The following is a 22,061-nucleotide window of genomic DNA, read 5'->3' on the forward strand; positions in this document are numbered from 1 at the left end:
AATTACATAATTAACGCAAATTGTAAGACAAACCAATACTTTTGGGATAATGAGGGAATTTTCCACATTTGCTGCCAATTATGGGCTATTAGCTACAAGAAATACGAGTAGCTCATGTATTCAAAACACAGATGAGTCATCCATGCTCAAAAAAGAGCTCAGAGATTAGAGGTTTATTTTGTGGCTGTTGCCTGATAAACGATCAGTTCTCATCAGGTCACATCAGGCGAAATACTGGACTCAAAATAATTTCCTTAATACAAAAAAAAAAAAAAAAAAAAAAAAAAGATTTTTTTCCAGAGAGAGGAAAAAAAGTTAAACAAGAAAATAGTTTCCAAACCTTTGAAAAGTTAAAAATCTTGTCACAGCAGTGATGGGATAGGCAGCCTGCCACCTTGCAGCAAATATGAGGAATTTTAAGATCTTCGTGAAGAAGACTGAAATTAACACCAATGCCTCTAAATAACCTTCAAAAGCAGGATAGACAGTCAGCACCAAGGCTGATAAAAAAATATTTACTCATTTATCAGGGAAGAGACAACATCAGCAAAGACATATGGGGTATCACTTTGTCCACAAGGGGCAGCAAAATTAACACAGAGAAAAAAAGCCTGGTTTCCACCAAGTGGTTCTTTATACAGCACGCGTTATGGCATTTTCACTGACTGATCCTGGTACAGATCCCCAAATAACCGAGAAGAACTGTCCCACTTTTTGGGACCCTTCCGCTGGGGTGCCAGGTTAAGCTGATCCCAGAAGGTGGAGCTACAATACTGCAGATCGTTGATCGGTTGAAAGAGTTGTTACTCACCACGCGACAGCGGCTGTAGTTCTCCTTGCAGCACACAGCCTTCTCTGAAATAAAGCTTGATTTGTAACGAAGAGCCACATGCCAATCACAAAGAAGTCAAATTGCTGGATGTCTCCCATTGTTGCTCTTTGTTTACTGTGTCACGTCTTTCTTCTTTGTCGGATTTATCAGCAGGGTACACTGTGTTGCGCTGCTATGGCGTCACGCTATTATGTAACTGATGCAGCTATGGGCAACCAGATTACATCCCGCCTACCACAGGCTGTGGAAATGCAAACACAATCAGGCTTGACCAATCCAACCAATACCAAACTATACTGAACTAAACCGGTCTGCTTGGTCAAAACAGGGCGGAAATCTCTTCAGGAACATCACAATGAGTTGAGCGTGAGTTAAGAGTCTTGTTGTTACTGTCATTACTGCTTGATATCTTTGCCATAAAAAATGAAAATGTCTGCTGGTGGTTCCTGATTGTACTCTGAGTGATTGTTAGCCAACAGGCAAACAAATGCTGGATCATGTCTGAGGATGGACTCACTTATAGTTGTTCTGCTCAGTTGCCAACTCTGTGTCAAGGTAACACTTCCAGGTCCTGGTAACAGTAAATGTCAAACAGCCAGTAGTTTATGCTAGTGAATGATGCTCTTATTAACTATAATGGAGCATAACATAGCACTTATATGCTATCACCATTTGGAGGTTATTAAAATGTCTGATATCTAACTTGCGTCATTCCCATTGCTACTTGGGGAATTTAAGTCAACCATTTACTCTCCTTTTATCCCTGTTTTTGGCTCCACTGACTCTGCAATCAGGCTCTACCACCTACCTGTTACCTAGCTAACATGCTAGCTCTTTTCTGTCCTTGGATTTCTTGGTTAATTCACTTTCACTTATTTGCTTTGATGCTGAAAACAGGTCTTGGGTAGTGACACTAAATCAGAGGATAAAGTCTCTGAGCACAGGAAAGATCTCCTTTGAGCTAGCACTACACACAGTGCTGAATAATGTCCACAGCGCAAGAAAAACAAGAGCTGCTTTCAAATTTAGGTTATATTTAACAGTTTATACTGTTGGCAAATATTTTTCTAGTCTTGGTTGCATGATGTAAAGATTTCTTGCATAACCCCAGCCAGAGTTTGGTCTTAGATATGATTATTAGCACAGCAATGTAAGTCCATATATTAATGCTTATCACTTGCTGCTGTTGTGTTCACTTGTCATATCAAAGTTCAGGAGTGAATTTTGAAGCTAAGTAAAAAGTATGTACCAAAAAGTCCACACTGACTTTTTACAGTCACCAGAGAGAAGTGCCTGAGTTTTATGAGCTGTTATCTCAGGAGGTAATTACACCGCTATTGTTCCCTAAATGCAGCTTCATGAATATGCATTGCCTCTAAAGATAAAATAAGGCTTTTAGTGGCTGACTGTCACTTCCATTTCTTGTTTATGTTTTTCTGATAATAATTGCATCTAATGCTGGGTTATGTTTGGAGGCAAATGGATACAAAGGATTTTTTTATAAGCATTCAGAGAGGCAGGGGAGTGCTGCAAGGTCTTTTGTCAAATGCTGGACACTCAGAGGCTTAATGACCCATGTAGGCTATTAAGAAGTCATACTGGGTGCTAAGTGCTTAGCATCTCTATTTATTTGTCATTTCTCTAACCATTCCACAAACAAGCACATTGAGAGGAGATCTATTCTGAGTTACGCGACGTATGGTACTGTTCAAAATATATTGGACATGGTGATACCTATATAAGAATGGTAGCAAAGAGGATTGATGGCTGGACGGTCGTGTCATCCAAATTGATTTAACCCCCTGGGTAAGATCAATCGTTGATTCTTATGAGTTGTAATTACTCTTTAACATGCATAGCAACAGGATGCGTTCAGCAATAATACAAAATTAACAACTTTCATTTTTAGTTCAAGCTACTGGTTGTTAATGTAGTCTCTGTAGGTTGTTCCAATTAAGAATCTTTTCTGTTTAAAAATATTCACAAAAGAGTAAGACAAGACTTTTTTGTCATATTGTGCCTTTCATCACTCTCCCTCCCATAACTAGTGTACTACCCAGTGTATTTCTTCATTCAGTGCACCCAGAGTGATTGACATACAAATCCTCTAAAAACCTTTGATGAATAGAGCCATAAAGAACGTCTCTGTGTGCAGCATTGCAATTATACAATGCTTGTATTCCCCCTCTTATGGGAATAACCCTGCAGACACTAAGTCACTGCCCTTGCCTACAGACGTTTCCCCTTAGAAACATCAATTTTCCCATTTTCTAATCCTCAAATTGCTACTCATGTCATCTTTGCAGATCCAGGTACAAACTTGCTGGGTTTAGCAAAGCCAGCCCTTTGGCAAGCTGTTATGCTGGGATGTTACCTGGACCAACAGGCTCGCCTGAAAACACCAACGCTTTTTCACTCCCTTCAGCGACTGTTGGAGGGATACAGACACACGGTAGCTTTCTGGCCTTCTGACAAATGCTTGTTTTACATTAAATAATTTGCATCAAGCTAAGCAAAAACAAAAACATAATTATGGTAGAGAGAAAACAAAGCAAGCTTTGTTTACTTTACTTTTTTATATATATATAAAGCAACTTGGTGGCATTCGGCCATGGATGGGCTCCGAACACACCTTCCTGAGAGCACAGTTTGCAGGCTTAACATTGTACCTTGTACCTGAGTGAGAGATCAGTGGTTGGACAAAACATTTGTCATTTACTGTCTTTGTAGTAAATAGAAGCTGGGAGAGCATGCATTTTTACAGTTATACAGTGGCATTAACATCAGCGGACAGCAGGGTGGTTGTACAATTGTAACTCAATTGCTGGCGAAACAAACTAAGCAGACAGCCTAAAGTTCTACAACAAGAGGATTTCATTTAGCAGATGCTTTTGTTTAGAGCCAGGTACAACACAAGCAAAAATTTAGACTGGAGGAAAGTCATGAGTCATCAGTCTGTTATTTAAAAAAAAAAGTTGCTGTTAATTTTGGATGCAACAATAAGTTGATGTCATTGACAAATTTGACTGCACACATTTTCACATCTTTTTGGGGTCAGAGTTGCTAAGTGAGCCATCTTGCAACCTCTAGTAAGTCCCAGAGTGGTTTTACATTTCAAACCTGTCAAGTCCAGGAGCATTTAACCCATGACACTGGAAAAGTTGATGGATCAAGTTAACAGTGACACTTGACAGAAAACTTTAAAGTTAGAGCCAAGCTGCATGATTTCTTTCTTGATTTCTCCTTTTATTAAAGGACCTCAACCTTGAACAATTTATAATTAGTTAAAGAAATGTTTTAAAACTGAAGAACAATCAACTAAAAAAATTGTCCAGACAGCCGGCCCTATCTTGAATGAGATCCACTCTCTCTTCAGATTTCTCGGACAAACTTTTATCAGAGTGCCTCTAACCAAACTAATAAAGTGTTTCTGCAGTGCAACAGTCCTGTTTCCGTGTGAGCAAGAGCTGGATGTTACAGAAAAAGAGCAGTTGTGCTCACCAAACCCTCCCTGGGTAAATAGAGGTTGAAAGGAATATACTTTCATTACCCTGCTTTCTGCATTGCAGCTCCTCTTGTCCAGACAGCTGGGCCAAAAGGTTACGAGGGCCTGGCGGGGTGGCAGTAATTAGAAATCCAGGGCAACCTGCTTCAAGAAATCAATGTGTCTCTGGAAACAAAGCCAGAGAGGAGAGTTTTATTCTTAAACTGCCAAATTAAATGCTTTTTTTTAACTGTCTCCTTTTCACCTTTTGTATTTTGATTAATCATCCAATTTGCAAGAGCTGAAATCTCATCATACATCAAAGGGTCTTCACTCAGATTTGCTTGCATCGCTTCTTGATTGTGTTCAGGTAGCTTTTTCTTAGTTCTTAGTGGCTACAATGGTGAGTTTTTAAGGTCTTTATGTGACTCAGATTTTCCTGATTTAAGATCAGATTGAAGTAATAGGACAGAGGGGCAGAAGATGTGTGAAGACAACTCACTTAGTGAGTGAGCTTGGCTGTCCTCCAAGTTGCAACCTTAGCCTAAGTGAGATTCCAGGGCAGATATGTTCGCTCCAAAATCAATTCCATAGTCATTAAGTGCAAACATTATTGACCTCTACGTAACCATTCATTGCATGTTAGAGTGTTTCTGTCCTGAAGCCAGGGAGCAACAAAGTGGACTGTGATTGGCTATCAATCCTCTCAGCTGCGTTCATTGTAAAAACCTGCACCTTTGATCACTCTTAATCGCAGAGCCTCGTTCGGCAAAGCTGTCCTCCAATCTGGCTTGCCGCAGATCAAACTGAAATCCCCCCCCCCCCCCCCCCCCCCCCCCCCACAAAAAAAAAAAAAAACAAAAAAAAAACATCCAGCTGTCCAACTCACAGATGTGACTACAAAGCAGCCCGGAGCTGCCGTCCACAGCTGCGGAGAGGTTTAAAAAAGACGTGGTTCATCTGTCAGCGCCTGGTTTCCAGCCAGAAAAGGCGGTTAGGCCCGTCTCTGAATGATTGTGAGAACAGTCTCACAGCTTTTTTACTTTGTTTTTAAGTGCTAAACCATCAGTCCACCCACTTCACTATAATTAACTCTGATACTGATTCTTAGTGGGACAAGTGACACGGAAATTGAAGTTGATGTTGGGAAACCGGAATTAATAAAGGCTCAGGCTTTAGATGTAATTTGAAAAGAGAGACCAAAAGGCTGCAGAGTCATATAAACTTCAGGAACTTCTTTTGTAGACATGTATCGAGTTAACCAAGGTCAGAAACCTTTGCATAAAAGATCATTCATCTTTTTTCAAGCTTTAATCAGTATTTATTGTGAGATATGGTTCCTGTGTTTTTGCAATGAATCATTCTGAAATTCCCCTTTCAATGTTTGTGAAGTGGCAGTTTTATAATGGTTAATGTTTTTAAAATGAACAATTTTTGAGGAATAGTTTGTTTTTTACTCCTCTCATTTTCCAGTAAAAGAAATTGGTGTTGATGCTAATCGTTCTTTGTCATCACAAATTTAGCACCTGTGGCTAAATAGCAATGTATTATGTAATAACACTGATAATTAAATTATTTTGTTCCTCACTCAAGATAAACAATGTTGGGTTTAGACATAGTTTTTCTGCACAATTTTTGAAAATGTTATATGGTGTTTTTTTTCTACATTCTCTGTATGGATCCTGTGCCGATATCAAATCTAAAATCCAACCCCACATGGCCAACACAAACAGCCGCCTGTAGTGAAAAGACTGACACACAATCTTCCATTTTCTGGATGCCAAACACAAGTGTGGGCACTAATTAGAGGCTCTGAGAAATCATTGAGGGGCTGGGAAGCATTGTAACTCGAGGAGGAGCCGTTGTGTGGTGACAAGTTTCAGTCACTGTGCTGGACGGGCCAAAGCCTGAGGGGGTTGAAGGAGTTCACTTTAGCCGTGGTGTGTTCACTTATTTACACACAACAGTGCATCCAGTATCATTAGCAGCCTTCAGCTGTGGCTTTATAAAGCCTTATCACAATTTCTAATCATTTCTCAGATAACACTTTGTGCGTTGTACTACCTTCTATAGTAGTGATGGAAGTTAAATCCTTCCTGGCTCAAGGGCTGCTTGTGTTTTTCAGCTCTGACTATTTTTAAGCCAACTGGTCGTTTAGGTTTCAGCTGTTTTCTGTTGGCTAAGGCTTGGCATGCTTGGTTTACATGGATTATAAACTGTAAAAATCCTTAAATGGGTGGAATTGGGTTTATATTTGAAAAAGGAAAAAAAAGGATGTAAAAAAAAAGATCATTTAACATTTAGTTTATTACGTTGAATCTGCAATACACTTAACTTGAAACTGGATCTAATATTTTGACGTTAAATTTATGTCACACAGAAAATTCAAATATGACATTCAAGCCTTATGAGTCAGTTTCAGCATCATTATACTGAGCAATCGAGTGCAGACCTACAGCTCTCCTATCCCTCAGGTAACATCCAATGAACTGTGATAGGAAGTCCAATCCAAACATAGCACACACACCGTGATGAACTTCCAGTGAGAAGGCTGCAGACAGAATATAGCAGTTTACACCCACACATACACATACAAACGCATGCACACACAAAGTGGTATCAGATCGACCCATCTGATACGACCTGCAGATGTTTTGCTCTGTAACAGGTGTCGACAGATGTCCCTCCTGCTTACTTGGCCAGGTTGACCTTATTGCTGGGAGAGAGAACGAGAGCACCTCTGCTAAGCTCCACACCCCTGCTGGAAATGATCTGCCCCTCTAAAGTCTTCCTGTGCAGGTCATTAAAACCCTGCACCCTCCAGGGTCACAGCTCTGGCCTCCCTGCAGACACAGCAGCATGAAAATGGAGCACGTCATAGTAGGGATCAATAAAGCATCATGTTATTAAGTTACCACCCAGCTAAACCAGCAGGTCCTCTCCTTTCAGTGCTGGGACTTATTACATTTCTTGTGACCTTTGACCCTTTCACTTAAAGGGCTTTCACGGGTCACAACTGTCCACCTGTTGATGACAAGACTCAAAGTTTTTCGGATGTTTGGAAAGTGGTGTAGAGGAGGAGGGAGGGGCTTTGCTGTGGTCAGATTCACGGTTGTTAGGAGAGATGTTTTCATTTTTTGTACTCAGTCTGTCAAAGCATGGAGAGGAAACGGCTCGTCTGAGGGATGTGCTACTGTTTGTGTTGAGCTTCTCATGTCTCAGGAAGCCTTCTGGCATGCTCATATGTCCTGTATAACCAGAAGTGTGACCTTTTCGTTATGGTTCATGTCTGAAACAGACAGTATCCCCTGTCACACATCTTTTTACACTTCAGAATGGAAGAATGTGAGAAAGCCTATTTTGAATGCAGAAGTAAATTTAGTAACAGACTCAAAATATTCAATGTACACAAAAATGTAAAATACAGAGTGACTCTATGTTTTTTGGAACCTCTGTTGTCTGGCAGTGGATTCGAACATTAAGTCTCTGTGAGCCCCCTGGAGGCCCAAGGCAGAACTGCATTTTCACACCCTGGATTGTGCACTGGTATATCAGATCAGCAGCTGTGAATTATGACACATATTGACACACCAGCGTGAAATCTTTAAGACCCACAAAAAAATAAATAAATAAGGAGTCCTCAAGTCGATTTTTGATAATAGACACTTATCTATTCAAAGTGGCTGATGTTAGGGGTTCAGCCTCTCTCCAAGCCAGTCCATCATGACTTTTGATTACATTACCAACATTGACAACATTTTTTATTCTTATGTGCATAAAAAGCATGTCAAATATTATTTGACAATATAAATCAAAATGAGTGAGTGGATAGAGGTCTGTTGTTATGTTCGGTAGAATGTCAGTACATCAGGGTTGGTGTTCATAGATGTTGATGAACAAAGTGATCAAAGGTGCATGTGAAATCTCTGACATGAGATGGTCTAACTTCTGAAGAAGTCATGTGCATTAAAATATGGACAATATGGTGTTATAGAGTTTTCCAGTCACTTAAAGTCAAACTGTGTGGAATTTATCGAAAGAAAGATTGAAACTTCAGGATGGAATAAGAGAAACAATTTGGTTGCATTTAGCCACTTTGAAGTCTCTGGGTCTTAGTAGATGATCTATGAGTTAAAAGGAAAACAGCATGTACTTTATGTCTGAAACAGTGCAAAAAAAGAAACAAAATAAACAAGCAAACAAACCAAAAAAAAGATGGACAATCAGACAGGGAAGTAAAGTCCTGTCAAATCTCCAAATAGAGCAAACACAGACTGAGAATAGTGCTTTGATAGGTTGATGAAATCACCTAAAATGACCAGTGTCTTTGCAAAGATGCCACAGAAATTGGTGCGTCTGGAGCAAGATTTGTAGTTGGCTCTGACAGGTTTCATCACTGCAGCTAGGAAAGGAATTTGCCAATTGAATAGTCAGAGTCCACATCGGTGTTCTGAATGGCTTTGGCTGATCTAGCATGTGGAAGTGGCTAGTCTTTTATGCTGATGATGTGGTTGTTTGGGTGGCAATGAAGTGTTAATGATGTGTTAAAAACTTGACAAAAATTAGCTGTATGGTGTGTTGGAGTTGACCTTATCTGGAGCGTTTGCTAACCCAGCTTCTGTTCTGCTTCTCTATCTGGTTCTCCTTAAAGGGGGCTGGGCAGCAAACATTGCTGACACTTTCTCAGTTTATTCAACACATTAGGGACTTGTGAGTTTTTATTAGTTTAATTGTGGTCCTCTGTGAAAAAAACAAAACAACAATGCATCATGTTGTGGAGACAAAAAAAGTGAAACTTTAATATAGGGAGGACAGGAAAGGCTACTGGAACTAGGCAAAGAAGTCCCAAAGCATTGAAGAAGTTCTTGTACACTAAGGGGTTAATTTAATACCTGGTTGTGTTGTGGACCAAAGGGTAGTGCCTGTTGTTTCTGCTGCAGGGTAGATGACAAGTGAGCTGATAAACAGTGCTGCAGAGTCTTTTTTTATTATATTTGGAAGAAAACACCACACACTCAGGTCTAGGATGCCAAAAGGATTGATCACTCTGCTTTGTCCAGAGGGGGCGCTACCATCAACAAAGTCCAGATCTGCTAAACAGGAGCTTACAATTAAAATACTGTCATTCATTTTTGCACAGCCTATGTTTGGTTGTGTATGTAAATGTACGCACAGTTAGAATGAGTGTGTTTGAAGACACTGCTCACACTGGATTACACTAAAAATCTTCATGAATAAATTCTTTACATGGATTTAACATGACGAGCAATCAGGTTTATGCAGTTCATACATACATGCATTCTGTATTCACCAGGATTCTGAAACAAGTGTCTGTTTTAGTCTTTTTTCCTTGTTTCAGCAACTTCTGGAGGGGATTTAGGTGTCAAATCGACTTCCTCCTCATCTAACACACAGGAGCACATGCCCTGCAGAAGAATCCGCAGCAGAAGGGTCCCATGCAGCCAAATTTTTGTATAATGGTATAAAAGATTCCCATGGTCTGTTCCAGCCCCTTCCTTACCCGAATGACTGTAAACCAAAAAGCAATAAATATCCTAAGCAGGGTCTGGAATTTACTGCACCTGTAGTAACCACTACAACATCTTAATAAGCAGCAGATGTTGGAGTGATTGCACCGAGCCTGAAGCACATGCGTGGAAAAAAGGGAATTCTTTGTTCGGTGCAGTTTCATCACCTGACCAAAGCTGCTTCGGCTCTGTTCCTCTGGGGCTCTCATTCATTCTGATCAGCAGGTAACAGGGCTGAAATTAAAAACAATTTGGGTTTAGTGTCACGGTGACTTGGCTGTCGATTACCGGTCAGGAAATAGCTGTCGTGAACGGTTATACATGATGCATGAAACTGCTGGGAGAACACAGGATTGTATTGGAGCAATCTGTAGCCAGTAATGTGTGAAAATGACAATTTAGTCGATTTACACAGCAAATACAGCCCCTACAGGAGTGTAAACAGAACTGTTATGATATGCCAATGAATGTTTCAGGAGTCGTGGCATGCTCAATGTCACCAGGTATGATTAAAATTCTACAACATCGTTTCTCCCTTTTCAAAGTGTCTTATCTGACCTCGCATCAGAGACAGGTAGACATATTTATTCCCCTTTTAAAGCTGAAGACCGTTGCAACCTCCAAATCTCCCCCAGAAGAAAGGCAAAGTCATGTCTACTATATCATGCGGTATGACCACCAGATAAACTCTGAAGCTGAGAGCCGATGTAGTGAGTAATGATATCATGTGAAGAAAGATGGATTTAGTGCAGCTAACAGGAGCCAGAATGAATGGTTCTCATTCCTCCTGCTCCTTTTTTTAATGAGAAACATGCAGCAGTCTGGATAAAGGGGGCCGCTCTCATTAGTTAATCTTTGCTGGGAGGCATATAACATTTATTAATGCATCTGGGTATGCATGCACAAATGTCAGTGAGTATAAAAGCAGAGTTCTGTATACTTTTCTAAATGCACAGTGCTGTTTTACCCTTGTAATCCAATTACATACTTTGTTTTATCATAACAAGCAGTAGCAGTTCTATTAATAATTGTTCAATGCTTGTGTGCATCACTGTGTTGTGTGCACACATATATATTTACTTCCATGTAAGTGTGTGCTAGCTCGGTTCTGGCAGGGGAAAGGTTAATGTTTAACAGCATGAATGCTTCACCCACTAACGTGTGAACAAAGCACAATGGCTGCACTGTATAGGCTCTTATTTATTCAGAGTCACTTCCTCCCTTAATAGTCGGCTCTACTTTCCTCAAACAGGGGAGAAAAAAAAGTGGGTCAAGGAAAAGTCATGTTTGAGGTAATTCACTCTGGGGGACCTGCTTCTCTGATCATTAGATGACATTGGTTAACCCTGAGAGTGAGGTCATTTTCAAGTCAAAGTCACACCCAGAATGCAGCCCTCCTAGGCCAGTGGCTTGTCTGTGATTTTACTGTACTCAGAGGGTAAATTGTAGAGGGAGGATGTCTATGGGAAGGTTGCAAATGGACAAGCATGAAAAGACACTACTGTTTATACAAGAAAAAGATAAATAGAAGCTTCAGGATGAAAAGACAAGTGGCTGCTTTGCAACCTTGTGGATCTTGCTTTAATCAAATATTGGTTTTCAGCAGACGTCCCCCGCACTGTTAAAGAGTTTCTGCTTTGATGCAAGTGAACAAAAGATCCACAGCGAAGACTCACTGGAAGGGTTCATTCTTGATTTTCATGCACAAAGACCTGAACAGAGCAGGAATGCAAACACACTGTTCCCCCCACCTTCTGTAATTACTTGTGATGAGTGTCTGAGGATTAAGCGGGATATTTGCAGACTTTTTGGATTTAATATGATTTCATCCGTGCAGATCTTTGGAATACCTTTTCAGCAGGAACTAATGCTCTCATGTCAGGGTCTTTCTTTCTCCTCAGTTTCCCATTCCTCTGCGTACACAAGCACAGATTTTCCTTTCACATTCCCCTCTTAATTATAACCTTAATAAAGACATTGTTTTATGGATTTTCCCAAGGAGCTCTGAACAGAGGCAGTTTGAACATATTTTGGGGTTCTGGGTCTTTATTAGTATCATATTTACATATAAATGCATCTAGGCTCAGATGCCAAAGAATCATTTTTTTCCCACATAATCCATTATACATTTTCTGAGCCTGTATGTTGGAACCCACAGAAATGGGATGTAATTAAGAACATGTCATTGTGATGGAGGGCCGAGCTTTAATAGCATGAAAGCTATCGGCTTGTTTCCTACTGAGCCAGCAGATGGATATAAAAACAGTCAATCAAACCCACTGTGTTTCTACTCTTTGCACAAAATCTTAAAGGAGAAATCAGCTCTTTTCTTCAGAAGTTTTTACAAAGAAACTACAAAAAGTCATGGTTACTTATTTTCATGTTGGCATGCAGTTATGATGGGAAGGTAAACCCAAAAATATGGCTGGAAGGTGTTTTTATTCAGGCCAATAGTACATGAAATCTCTCCGTTTTGCCTTCAAGGAGCACATTTATTATTTTCCTAGATTTGCTTAAGAAGGCGGCCTTTATTGTGAGACAGTTTGTACTCGAGGCCAAACTCTTCACACAGTTATGAAAGAAGCTCTTCATTGAGAAGTCATGCCCGGGCCTTGTTTTTCTTTGCATCTGGCACTCCGTCATTCAATCTGTTCCCACCTGGCTCCCCACCAAACCCAAATGAAAACATCAAAGCCATCTCTCAAATCTGAAGTAATTGTTTTCTTAAAGAAGTGTCATTGTTGGTTTATCCACTTTCTCTATTTGATCGGCCGCCTCGGTAGGATGCCAGCAGAGAGAGTCCAGATGATCTCAAGTTACATCTTGATAAGAATGCTGTGTTTTATGTGATCGGTGAGGGATTTCATGTCTTTCTGTGAAAAAATAAAAGCAAAACACCAAGTTTAGAGTCAATTTACCAATGCCATCGTATTTTATGGATACTATGTGGTTGATTTCATGTTGAAGGAATTCAGTACTTAAAGGAGCTGTGAGGAGTTTGAAAGTGATCTAAAAAAAAAGGCTACCTTTTAGATAAATGCCTAATCGTAATCCACATGGTTAAATGAGATTATCTTTGCCAATATTGCTAGTTACAGTTTATTTTAAATTGCTTCTTAGCTTCCAGTTCGGGTCGTCCAAGACCGGATTGATTTACAGCACTTCTAGGTCTCTATGACAACACCACGCCAGCTGACAAAGTTTAGTAGTTGGAGATAAAACACAGAGATCTGTTTTTCTCTGCTGAAAATGATTTATTATGACTAATTTTGTAGTGATGCTGGACACAGGAGTCTGTCAGACAGAAAAAGTACAGAAGAGCAGAAGAAATTGAAATGGGAGAGTGATACAGCCCAAGCTTAAGGCTAACTAGCCTTTAGCCCAGGCTGTATCACTCTAAAATACAGGGAAGATGTTGTTTGTGATGATGTCTATTCCAACCCACAGCAGTTATTCTACAATGGTCTGTTCAAACTTGAGAGTCTATCTATATATGATATATAAATGATGATATATAAAATCTATCTATAAAATGAAGAGTGAGGTTACGTTAGCTCTCCTTGGTAGATGCCTGACAGGACATAGCTAATCAGGATTTACCAGTGTTACACATTACGGACATGTCTAAGAGCACCAGGCTGTCAGCTGCCCTAAATATAGATAGCTATTAACCTACATACAAACTGACAGTGTTTACTTGTTGTCACATTAGCCTACATATACATTGGAGCACCGGGCTGACAATGTTGCTAACATATGGCTGGCTGCTACAAACGTTTGCTTCATGTCACGTTTCAAACTGCAGCGCTACGTATCTGTACTGATAAATACCTTACCTTCAGTAAAAAGTTGTCTTGAACAAAGAAAATTTCTTTCTATTCTGTCTCTATTTAATTCCAAAACAAACACACATCTCACTGATAGTAATTTACAACTTTTAGTGTGTGTGAGACTCCGGGCCACACGGTGGCAAGGGTGTGCAATTCAAACAGATCCTCCTCATAGCATCTTTAATAAGGAATCTTTTCACTAGTGTAATAACACTCTATTATTATGTACTACCTTCACTTGGCCGTGTGGTGCTGGGTAGTGACCCCCCAGATGCAGCATCAACTTTGGTGTCACCTTCGATCCTTGAGCCACAGATTAAACATACATTTGGTGGTACCAAATGTAACAAATTATTTTTAAGAATAGTGGCTACTGGTGGGGACTACAGCCCCAAACCAGTTTGAGTGATTCTAACAGAATCGAGCCAAAGCTTCGGATTCCTCCCAAACTGAAGAGGGGCTCAAGGGTCTGTAGAAGTGATATTTGGCATTTAAAGAATGCAGAGGGACGTGCCTCCTTTTATACTGAGTTAGAAAGAAGTAAAGAGGCTCTGGTGAGTGTTTTATTCCTTCATGAATTAAGAAACATACCTAGTCAACTGTTAAGTTATGCAACACACTGATCTTCATTTTAAGCTCTCTCCAGTGACATTAAGACCAAAACACAGGCTGTCTAAACAACAAAACATTGCTCTGAAAGCTTTTTTACTAAGCTTAGCATTGAAGTCACACAACCAAACAGAGTCATGCTGTAATAACATGGGAGCCTGTTCCTTTATTTAACCTTCCACACTATAAAGCCTGGCCTAGCTCCATGCTACAATATAAGAAACACCCATTCGTAAACTACAATGTCGACTACAGATTGTGTTTTTAACAAAACCGCAAGGCTGATGTTCAGTAAATGAACCAGCTACAGGAGCTTAGAGAGCTCCTTAAGTCTGAAAGCAACAGTTGATATTCAGACCTACTTTTGTCTGATTGTTTTCCTCTGAAATCTAGGACACATCAGATCAGAAGTAACTAAACATTTTGGCTGGCAGATCTGCATCATAAACCAAAATGTCACCCTGTAAGAAAATAAAACATGTTTAAGACTGACATGAGAATTCTCATTGACTTTAAGTAATTACCAAATGGTAAAAATAATGAGTTTCCTTCACTTCATCGACCACTCCTTCAGACAAATTAGTTTTCCTTGGAAACAGTGCGAGAAAGTCAGTGTTACAGTGGAATTTTCTGACAGCTTACAGGGTGGGCGCATGGCACTAACTTAACCTGTCTGTGTTTTTGTTTCTATTACAAGCAAACAAGCTGAGACTGAATCACACCGTTGGGCATGAATCACATCCTTAAATTAAATTTATGGCAAAATAAAGACCAATCAAGCTCAGAATGTGCTTCAGATATAAATGTGTACACAAGTTGTGCTGGGGAAATGTTTACTCATCCGTTTAATGGACCGACAGACTTCCAGCAGCACACTCCTTCTAATGAGCATATTAAACCCCCGCCGCTTCCTCTGACGGCTAGACATACTGGATCGGTTTATGAATACTGAATGATCATCGACGCTGCAAATATGAATACTGCTTTAACAAGTTGAGAATAGGGTTGGAATGTAGTTAAGCTATCTTGAGTTTAATCATGTTTGATTTAATAAAAATGTACTCAAAAATAACACATTATGCACATTATGATAAATAAGCCAACTCATACCTTGATAGCAAGCAAATGAATTACAGAATTAAAACAAGATGCTTCAAAGCAACCTCCAGCACTGATCAATCAAGCAGGGGCAAAAAACTGCAAATCCCCAAGTGTCCACTTGAGGCTAGCTGAAACCATGGACTGTATAATAAGTGGACATGGTCTCCCCAACATCACCTGTCTGTTCCTGAGATGGATTTTTGGGACAAATCTGCTGTAGCGGCCATATTGAAATTGAAATGCGCTTCAAGTCCCCACACTAATAGCTATAGGGCACCTGTCAGTCACGTGAGCTGAGCTGTGCATCTGATTGGGCGAACTCGCGATGTTAATGTCCTCTACACTACCAAGTTGGAAAAAAATTCACCCCTTGTACAGTGTGTGCCAATGGTTATAGTAACGTACCAGGCTGCAAATAGGTTAATTTGGTGTGTATGTGACTTGTGGTACTTGTGGACCCAGCCTCAAGCAGACACTTGAGAAACTGCAAGTTTTAGCCATAGACTGTAAAATAAATGAACGTCCTCTTGCTCGGCTCGAAGTGAGGTCTCCACAAAAACTGCTTCCCCTGGTGGCTGGCTGCAGTATAAGTTGAAAAATCCGGCTTTCCAGCCATTCCAGATGAGCTGTAGTCAAACTTTAAAAAAATTAATACTCCTCGTAAAAATGTTTCTCACGTCTGATTGTTGTGTTGATTGGAAGATATGATTTGGTTTTCTTGTATTCAAGTCCTCTCTTTTCTGAAAAAGTTTGTTTTCATTAGTTATACAAGGTTAAAAACAAGGCTTCGTGTAAGGTATAACGATGATTGACAGCTGCCGTTATCGTGTATTTTTTTCGGGGATTGTAAAATATGTCGGAAGGTAGAGTCAAGAAGTGATTAGACTCTCGAAAGAAAAGAAAAAAAAATTGTGTTCTCCCAGAATCCCTCATCGTCTCTACAGTACAGACTCTGGCTGCAATTGCTACCAATGGCTGCGCCTGTGACGGGGGTATTTTGGCTTCAAAACCGTACAATGATAAATGGTGGAGCCACACTGTCCACTCTATATACAGTCTATGGTTTTAGCACTTCCACATTGTCTTACATTATAGAATGGAGGGTGCCATTTGGTTGAAAAACAAATTTCTGTCGAATTCCTGGTGAAAATTTCCAACTTTAGAGCACAAAATAAGCTTGTTTATGGCTTTTTACTTTTGTTTTTCAACAAAAAAAGTCTTATTTTATATGTGTTTTTTTTTCTTCTATGAATTCTATGAATAATGAAAAGTCAAGGAGTTACAGGCAAAGTTAAGGATGTGGATGAGTTGACTATGGTGAAGATGCTTTGTTTTAGCTCTTTGCCAGGAGGCTACAAGCTAAACTCAATCCCAGGTCTTTGCCTGTGTTAAGGATTACCAAAAAATAGCTAAGTCAGCATTTTAAACAGGATACCACCATTTTGGGGCTTTAAATTACCACTTCAGAAACCAGCAGATGATACCACTGAGACTACAACCATGCCTTGTATTGTCTGTGTAAAAAAATTGTACTTTAGTTGCTTAAAATGAAAACCATCCATCCATTGCATGTACTGGGTCTTACATTCATTGCAAATTCTTGGAGCATATTTCTGTAGATGTCACTTTTCTTAATGGTTTGTATTAGTCCTTCAGATGCCAAGAGACTAAAAGAATGGCAATATCATTCCTTTCATGTTCCCAGATTTGATCAGGGAACTGTAACACGGTGAATTTGAATGCACTGCTCTCTAATCAACATAGCTTCAGGTTGGTGTCATTCGCAGGGGTTGTGAGGCTCAGGTGGAATAATCTTGAAGGTGTCAGGATGTCTGATGGAGCCTTGGGGGACGGAGTGACAAGCTTCTTTACTGTGATTAAATTCAGTGGTGACTGGTCCCAGTGGGCCTCAATGGCTTTATCAGAGAGGAGCAGCATGAAACCATCGGACAGTGCTCTAACTGAAGTACTTTGCAACGAAAAAATTTGATGCTCAATGGGTAAAAATGACAACATGCATTTATTACCAAGACCATAAAGTACATAATGCAAAACACAATAACACATTTCCTTGATTTCTCTCCTATCATTCTTTTGTGTTTGGGAAAAAAAAAACTTAAATGGCAGGGTAAGGATGCATATGTATGTAAATGTGATTGGAAATTTACTTTAGATAAACACCAGTTGTATATCACTTTTTAATTCATTTTGAAGATTATCTTGTGTAATAATTTCATGTAGCAGGTGTGACTTGGTAAAAAAAAATGTCAAAGGCTTTTTCAGCCAAGACTCTCTGAAGGTGTGTAAATTATGAAAGCAGTGTCAGTCTGTTTCCCATCAATAGTAAGACTTTTTTATTGTTCATTATCTTATTTGGCATACTGCTTCTTTGCAATGTGTTTGACATATTCATGTTTCAAAGCATAGCCTTGCCTGTGTAAAAATGCCCATTGATTCCCCTCATGGATGATTTTAATGGAACCAATCAAACTTTTACAGTTTGCCAAGAGGAAATCATGAAACATCCTCTTTATTGTTGTTTCAGGAGTGCAAGATTCACATCAGGAGAAGATCATAACAGTGTCTGGAGAGGGAATGGTCCAGAGCCCTGACTTTCCAAACACTTATCCCAGGAACACTGAGTTGGTTTGGAGACTTGTGGCGAGCAGTAACATGAGGATCCAGCTCAGCTTCGATGAGCGGTTTGGTCTGGAGGACCCTGAGGATGGAATATGCAAGTAAGAACATACCATTGTGGATTATATATAATATATTGGTGTCAATACAAGTAGTTCAGAACCATGACTGAGCAACACACTCAGTTTTGAGGGACGGCAGTTGCCTGCTATTTTTCTTATCAGGTTTGTTCAGGGCTAACAGACTCTGCTGTCTTCGACTGACAGCTGTAGACTTGTAAGTGTCCTTTTAATGTGATTGACAGATGACAAATTTGCAGAAAAGGGTTTTTCTAGAACTAATGAGAGGACTCATCCCATCAGGTTCTTCCTACTAATTTGAAAAATGTGCTGCTGTCCAAGTGAGTTGTTAAACAGCTTATAAATTTAATTTTGAGTGATAAGAAGAAGAGGTTTTTATTGTCAGAATGAAATATCTTACACTTAATGAGGGGGATAACCTTCCTCAGTATTTAACTGTAACAGGCTTTTCATTAAGTCCTCTTCTTGCTCCTTTGGCCAGCTCTCATCTCACAGGGGCTTCCCCTGTTGGCACACCAGATGTATGTTGGTCTGTGGTAAAGACGTGTCCTGCCTGTGTTGTAGCCATCTCCAAAGATTTAGAGTCAGTGTGGCCATTTGTGAAATTGCCTTGGTCTGGCGTGGCAGCTTGGGAATATTGAAAACCCAACATCAGGGTGATTTGTTTCACCCAAGACACCATGATGACGTGGTTCAGAGCCGCGTATTTTACTTGATGTGGTCCATATTTTTAGCTGCTCACATGATTGTTCAAAAGACACGTGCCTCACCCCTCTGAATGACTGTTACACATAAGCTCAAACACACACACACACACACGAACAGTAGAAAACATCCTTTGCTTTATTGAGGAGCCTCCTTTCAATTACTGCCAGGGTTTGCCTCTGCTGCCTTCAATTCAAAGCGGGATCCCAAGCAGCGGCGATCGATTTACCCTCTGTGCATTATGCTCAGTGCCCTGCTGTCAATATATCACAACTCACTGGTTAGCATGGAGAAAGCCATTAATGGAAGGAGGAGAGGAGCTGGGGGTGGGTGACCTCGCTAGTCTTTCCTGGAGAGCCCCCTTATGGAAGACAAGGTGAATGACAGCTTTCTGCAGACTTGGCCTTTATAAATCATCTACAGAGGGGCTGCATTTAAACAAAAAAATGAGAAGCCACTGTGCTAAAATTTTAATTTTTCTTATCAGATCTGCAGGGTTGAGAATTTGAATGTGTTATAAATGCAAGTTCTTGGTTTGGGAGAGACAGATATTATTGTTTTAATAATGATAACAGTTTTTCATTTGTATCATATTAGACTCAGACTCTTAAATTTTCCTCTGCTTAAACTGGCTGGGGGACACCTTGGATTCAATTTGCATTTTTGTACCCCGGAAAATAAGTTATCGACAAATAGATTACATGAGATGCCAGTTTAATGATAATTATATCATAGCAAACAACTGGCAAGAGCTGTGAATTTGATGCCAATAAATGTGAGCTCCTCTTTGTTGCTCAGTGTTTGTTGAACAGTTCAAGATATTTTGACACTTATTTTCACATGTTTAGCTTTTCAATAATGTAAAGGTATATGGAGTTAGCTTTGCTGATGTTAGGCATTGCAGGACCTCTTAAAAAAATAATGCCACATATCATTTCCATCCCTACTTGAGTCCTGGGCAGTCAACTTTATTGATCACAGAATCATCCAGAGTCTGGGAGAAGATTCTTTTTAGCTCTTGAATGTGTCATCATCCAAGACAACAATATACCTCCTGTCTTTAAGTGTGTGTAATCTAAGCCCCCCACCCTGCACACTTCAGTGGTGGGCCGGGTGCTGGTTGACGAATGAGGTTAGTGTTGCTGTTGAAAGCCCCATGAGGAGAAAGTTCCACCGTAGGGCAGGGTGCAGATTGACAACCTTTGTGCCGTCCCGCCTTTTACAAGACTGCACTAGTCAGCGTCCTCAGGGAGAGGGGCGCGAGACAATAACAGCATCCTTTTTCCGGGGTCATGCAAGTCACAGCCACGTCTACTGCTCCCGCTCTCACATTTTTCATTTTCCCTCTATCCCCCCCAAAACCTGCCCCCACCACTGAGGCCCAACAGGTTTTGATCCGATCCCAAGATACACACTCTTGGCAGGGCTGGGAGACGGCTGAATGCAGCATGCAGTCACAAGCAGAAACAGACACTCATTCAAAAGTCTATCTGCTTGTCACAACTCTCGCCTTTGATTCTCTCTATCTTGCCCACACACTTTCTCTGTCCTTCATACACACTTGCATTAAACAGCACCCAGCCAGGTCTGCATATCTGTTATCTTCCATTTTGTTCACAAATTTATTCCCAATCTCTTCCCTTAAATCTCCCCTCTGCTGCTGCTTTTCATACACATTATTGTTTGCGATTAGCCCTTTGCCACTCATTAAAATAAACACAATGTGACCCCTTGTCCAGTGATTCAACGTGATGGCAGGCAGCAGAGGGGATATCTGCTCGGTTCTGGGAGGAAGCCTGCAGCAAGAAGTCTTCACGAAGATGAGAGCGAGGGAGGAGAAGCTGAGCAGCCGAGATGCTCATCATCTATTCTGTTTGTCTGTGGCACGATGAAAAGAATTCTCACCAAATCCACTGGAGGAGAGGCGTGCTTGAGAGGGATCGGTCTTGCTGCTGGTTGGCATGGCAGCGCAGTCGTGCTTGATGGCTCACGTACAGGGGCTGCACTCAGACTTGGCATTTGTGCTCTCTTTTTTTTAAAACTAGACAACCAAAACCAGGACTCATGCTGCAAAGCTGCACCATGCAAGGGTTTATATAAATTTTATGGTAACTTTAAACGTCGAAATGTGTCATTAAAAGCTTTGTGATAACTGAGCACCCTTCATTTCCAGCACACAGAGAGGTAATCTCATCTGTTAGCGCTGGGATTCCTTCAGTGCTCAGAACCTGTTCACTGTGACTGTACGTACAGTTTGGTATGTATGTCAGTGCATTTGTAAATCTGAGAAACCGCTGTTCGACATGCTGATTCTGAACACATGGCGATGTGTAATGATCAGGGGCATCTTGAATTATTGATGAGCCATCTGTCAAAACTCTGGAGCAGTCTGAGGAGTGATTTTCAGAGAGGAAAGCTTCTCTCTTCTCCACTGACCTCCATCGAGAAGAGGCTTAACCGATACTTTATCCTTTTCCAGCACCATTTCATACCACGCTGGTTTGCATTTATGTGAATGAATGTTTAATAGAGCGTGTAGTTATCTAATGTTTGTACATGCATGGGTTTGCAAACATGCACTTTCAGTTTTATTTATTTGTGCTCATTACAGACTCCCTATCTGACTTCAAAATCAAAGGCAGCAGAGTCAGTCAGTGCATTGACCCCCCTCCCCTTTAGTTTATTTAACATCACAGAAAATCCATTTTTAGTCTTGCTCATGTCCCTATGTTGTTTTATTCAAACCAGCTCAAACTGAATCTGTCAAGCTCGCACAAAATGTAAACAATGTCCCCGAAATCCAAATATCCGAATTGGCAGCAGTGAATGAGAGGTTAGCGTGCCTGTTGACGTAAATGGCAAAGTGATTAATCCCAGACTGTGAAGAGTCAGTGAAACAAGGCTGTATTGAACACACCGCAGCCCCTGGTTAAACACACAGGTATAAATAATGAAGGCTGAACTCCTGAACTGCGTGTTTTAAGTGCTGAGGTTGGTTGATGTTAGCCTTGGCACACTAAAAAAGAATCTGGAGCTCGGCCATATGCTCCTGCGCAGCAGACTGTTTACAGGTCGTATGTGTTGGCAGGGTGGCCAGTGAGAGGGAGACTGTCATATAATTACACGGCTGCAAAGAGTGCTCCCCACAACAAGGAAAACACTACCTTGGGCTGTAGTTTTCTCAATTGTAATGATTGTTTTTATTTTAGCCACTCAGAAGTGTGACATGAAATATTTCAAATGTTCTTCATCTCT

The 22,061-nt window shown here is 40.5% G+C and overlaps 1 protein-coding gene across 2 annotated transcripts in view; it reads left to right on the forward strand.

Annotated features, from left to right (window-relative positions):
• Positions 1-22,061, forward strand: part of pdgfc (platelet derived growth factor c) — a 51,275-nt gene that overhangs the window by 16,758 nt on the left and 12,456 nt on the right. For both annotated transcript variants that reach the window (XM_074674338.1, XM_074674340.1), the window contains exon 2: positions 17,930-18,122. In XM_074674338.1, coding sequence (XP_074530439.1) covers positions 17,930-18,122 — 193 coding nt within the window. The remainder of the gene's footprint in view (positions 1-17,929; positions 18,123-22,061) is intronic.

The sequence above is a fragment of the Halichoeres trimaculatus genome, unplaced genomic scaffold, assembly GCF_033239565.1.
Source record: "Halichoeres trimaculatus isolate MK-OKI-2021-1 unplaced genomic scaffold, fHalTri1.1 fHalTri1_scaffold_7, whole genome shotgun sequence".
Taxonomy (NCBI): domain Eukaryota; kingdom Metazoa; phylum Chordata; class Actinopteri; order Labriformes; family Labridae; genus Halichoeres; species Halichoeres trimaculatus.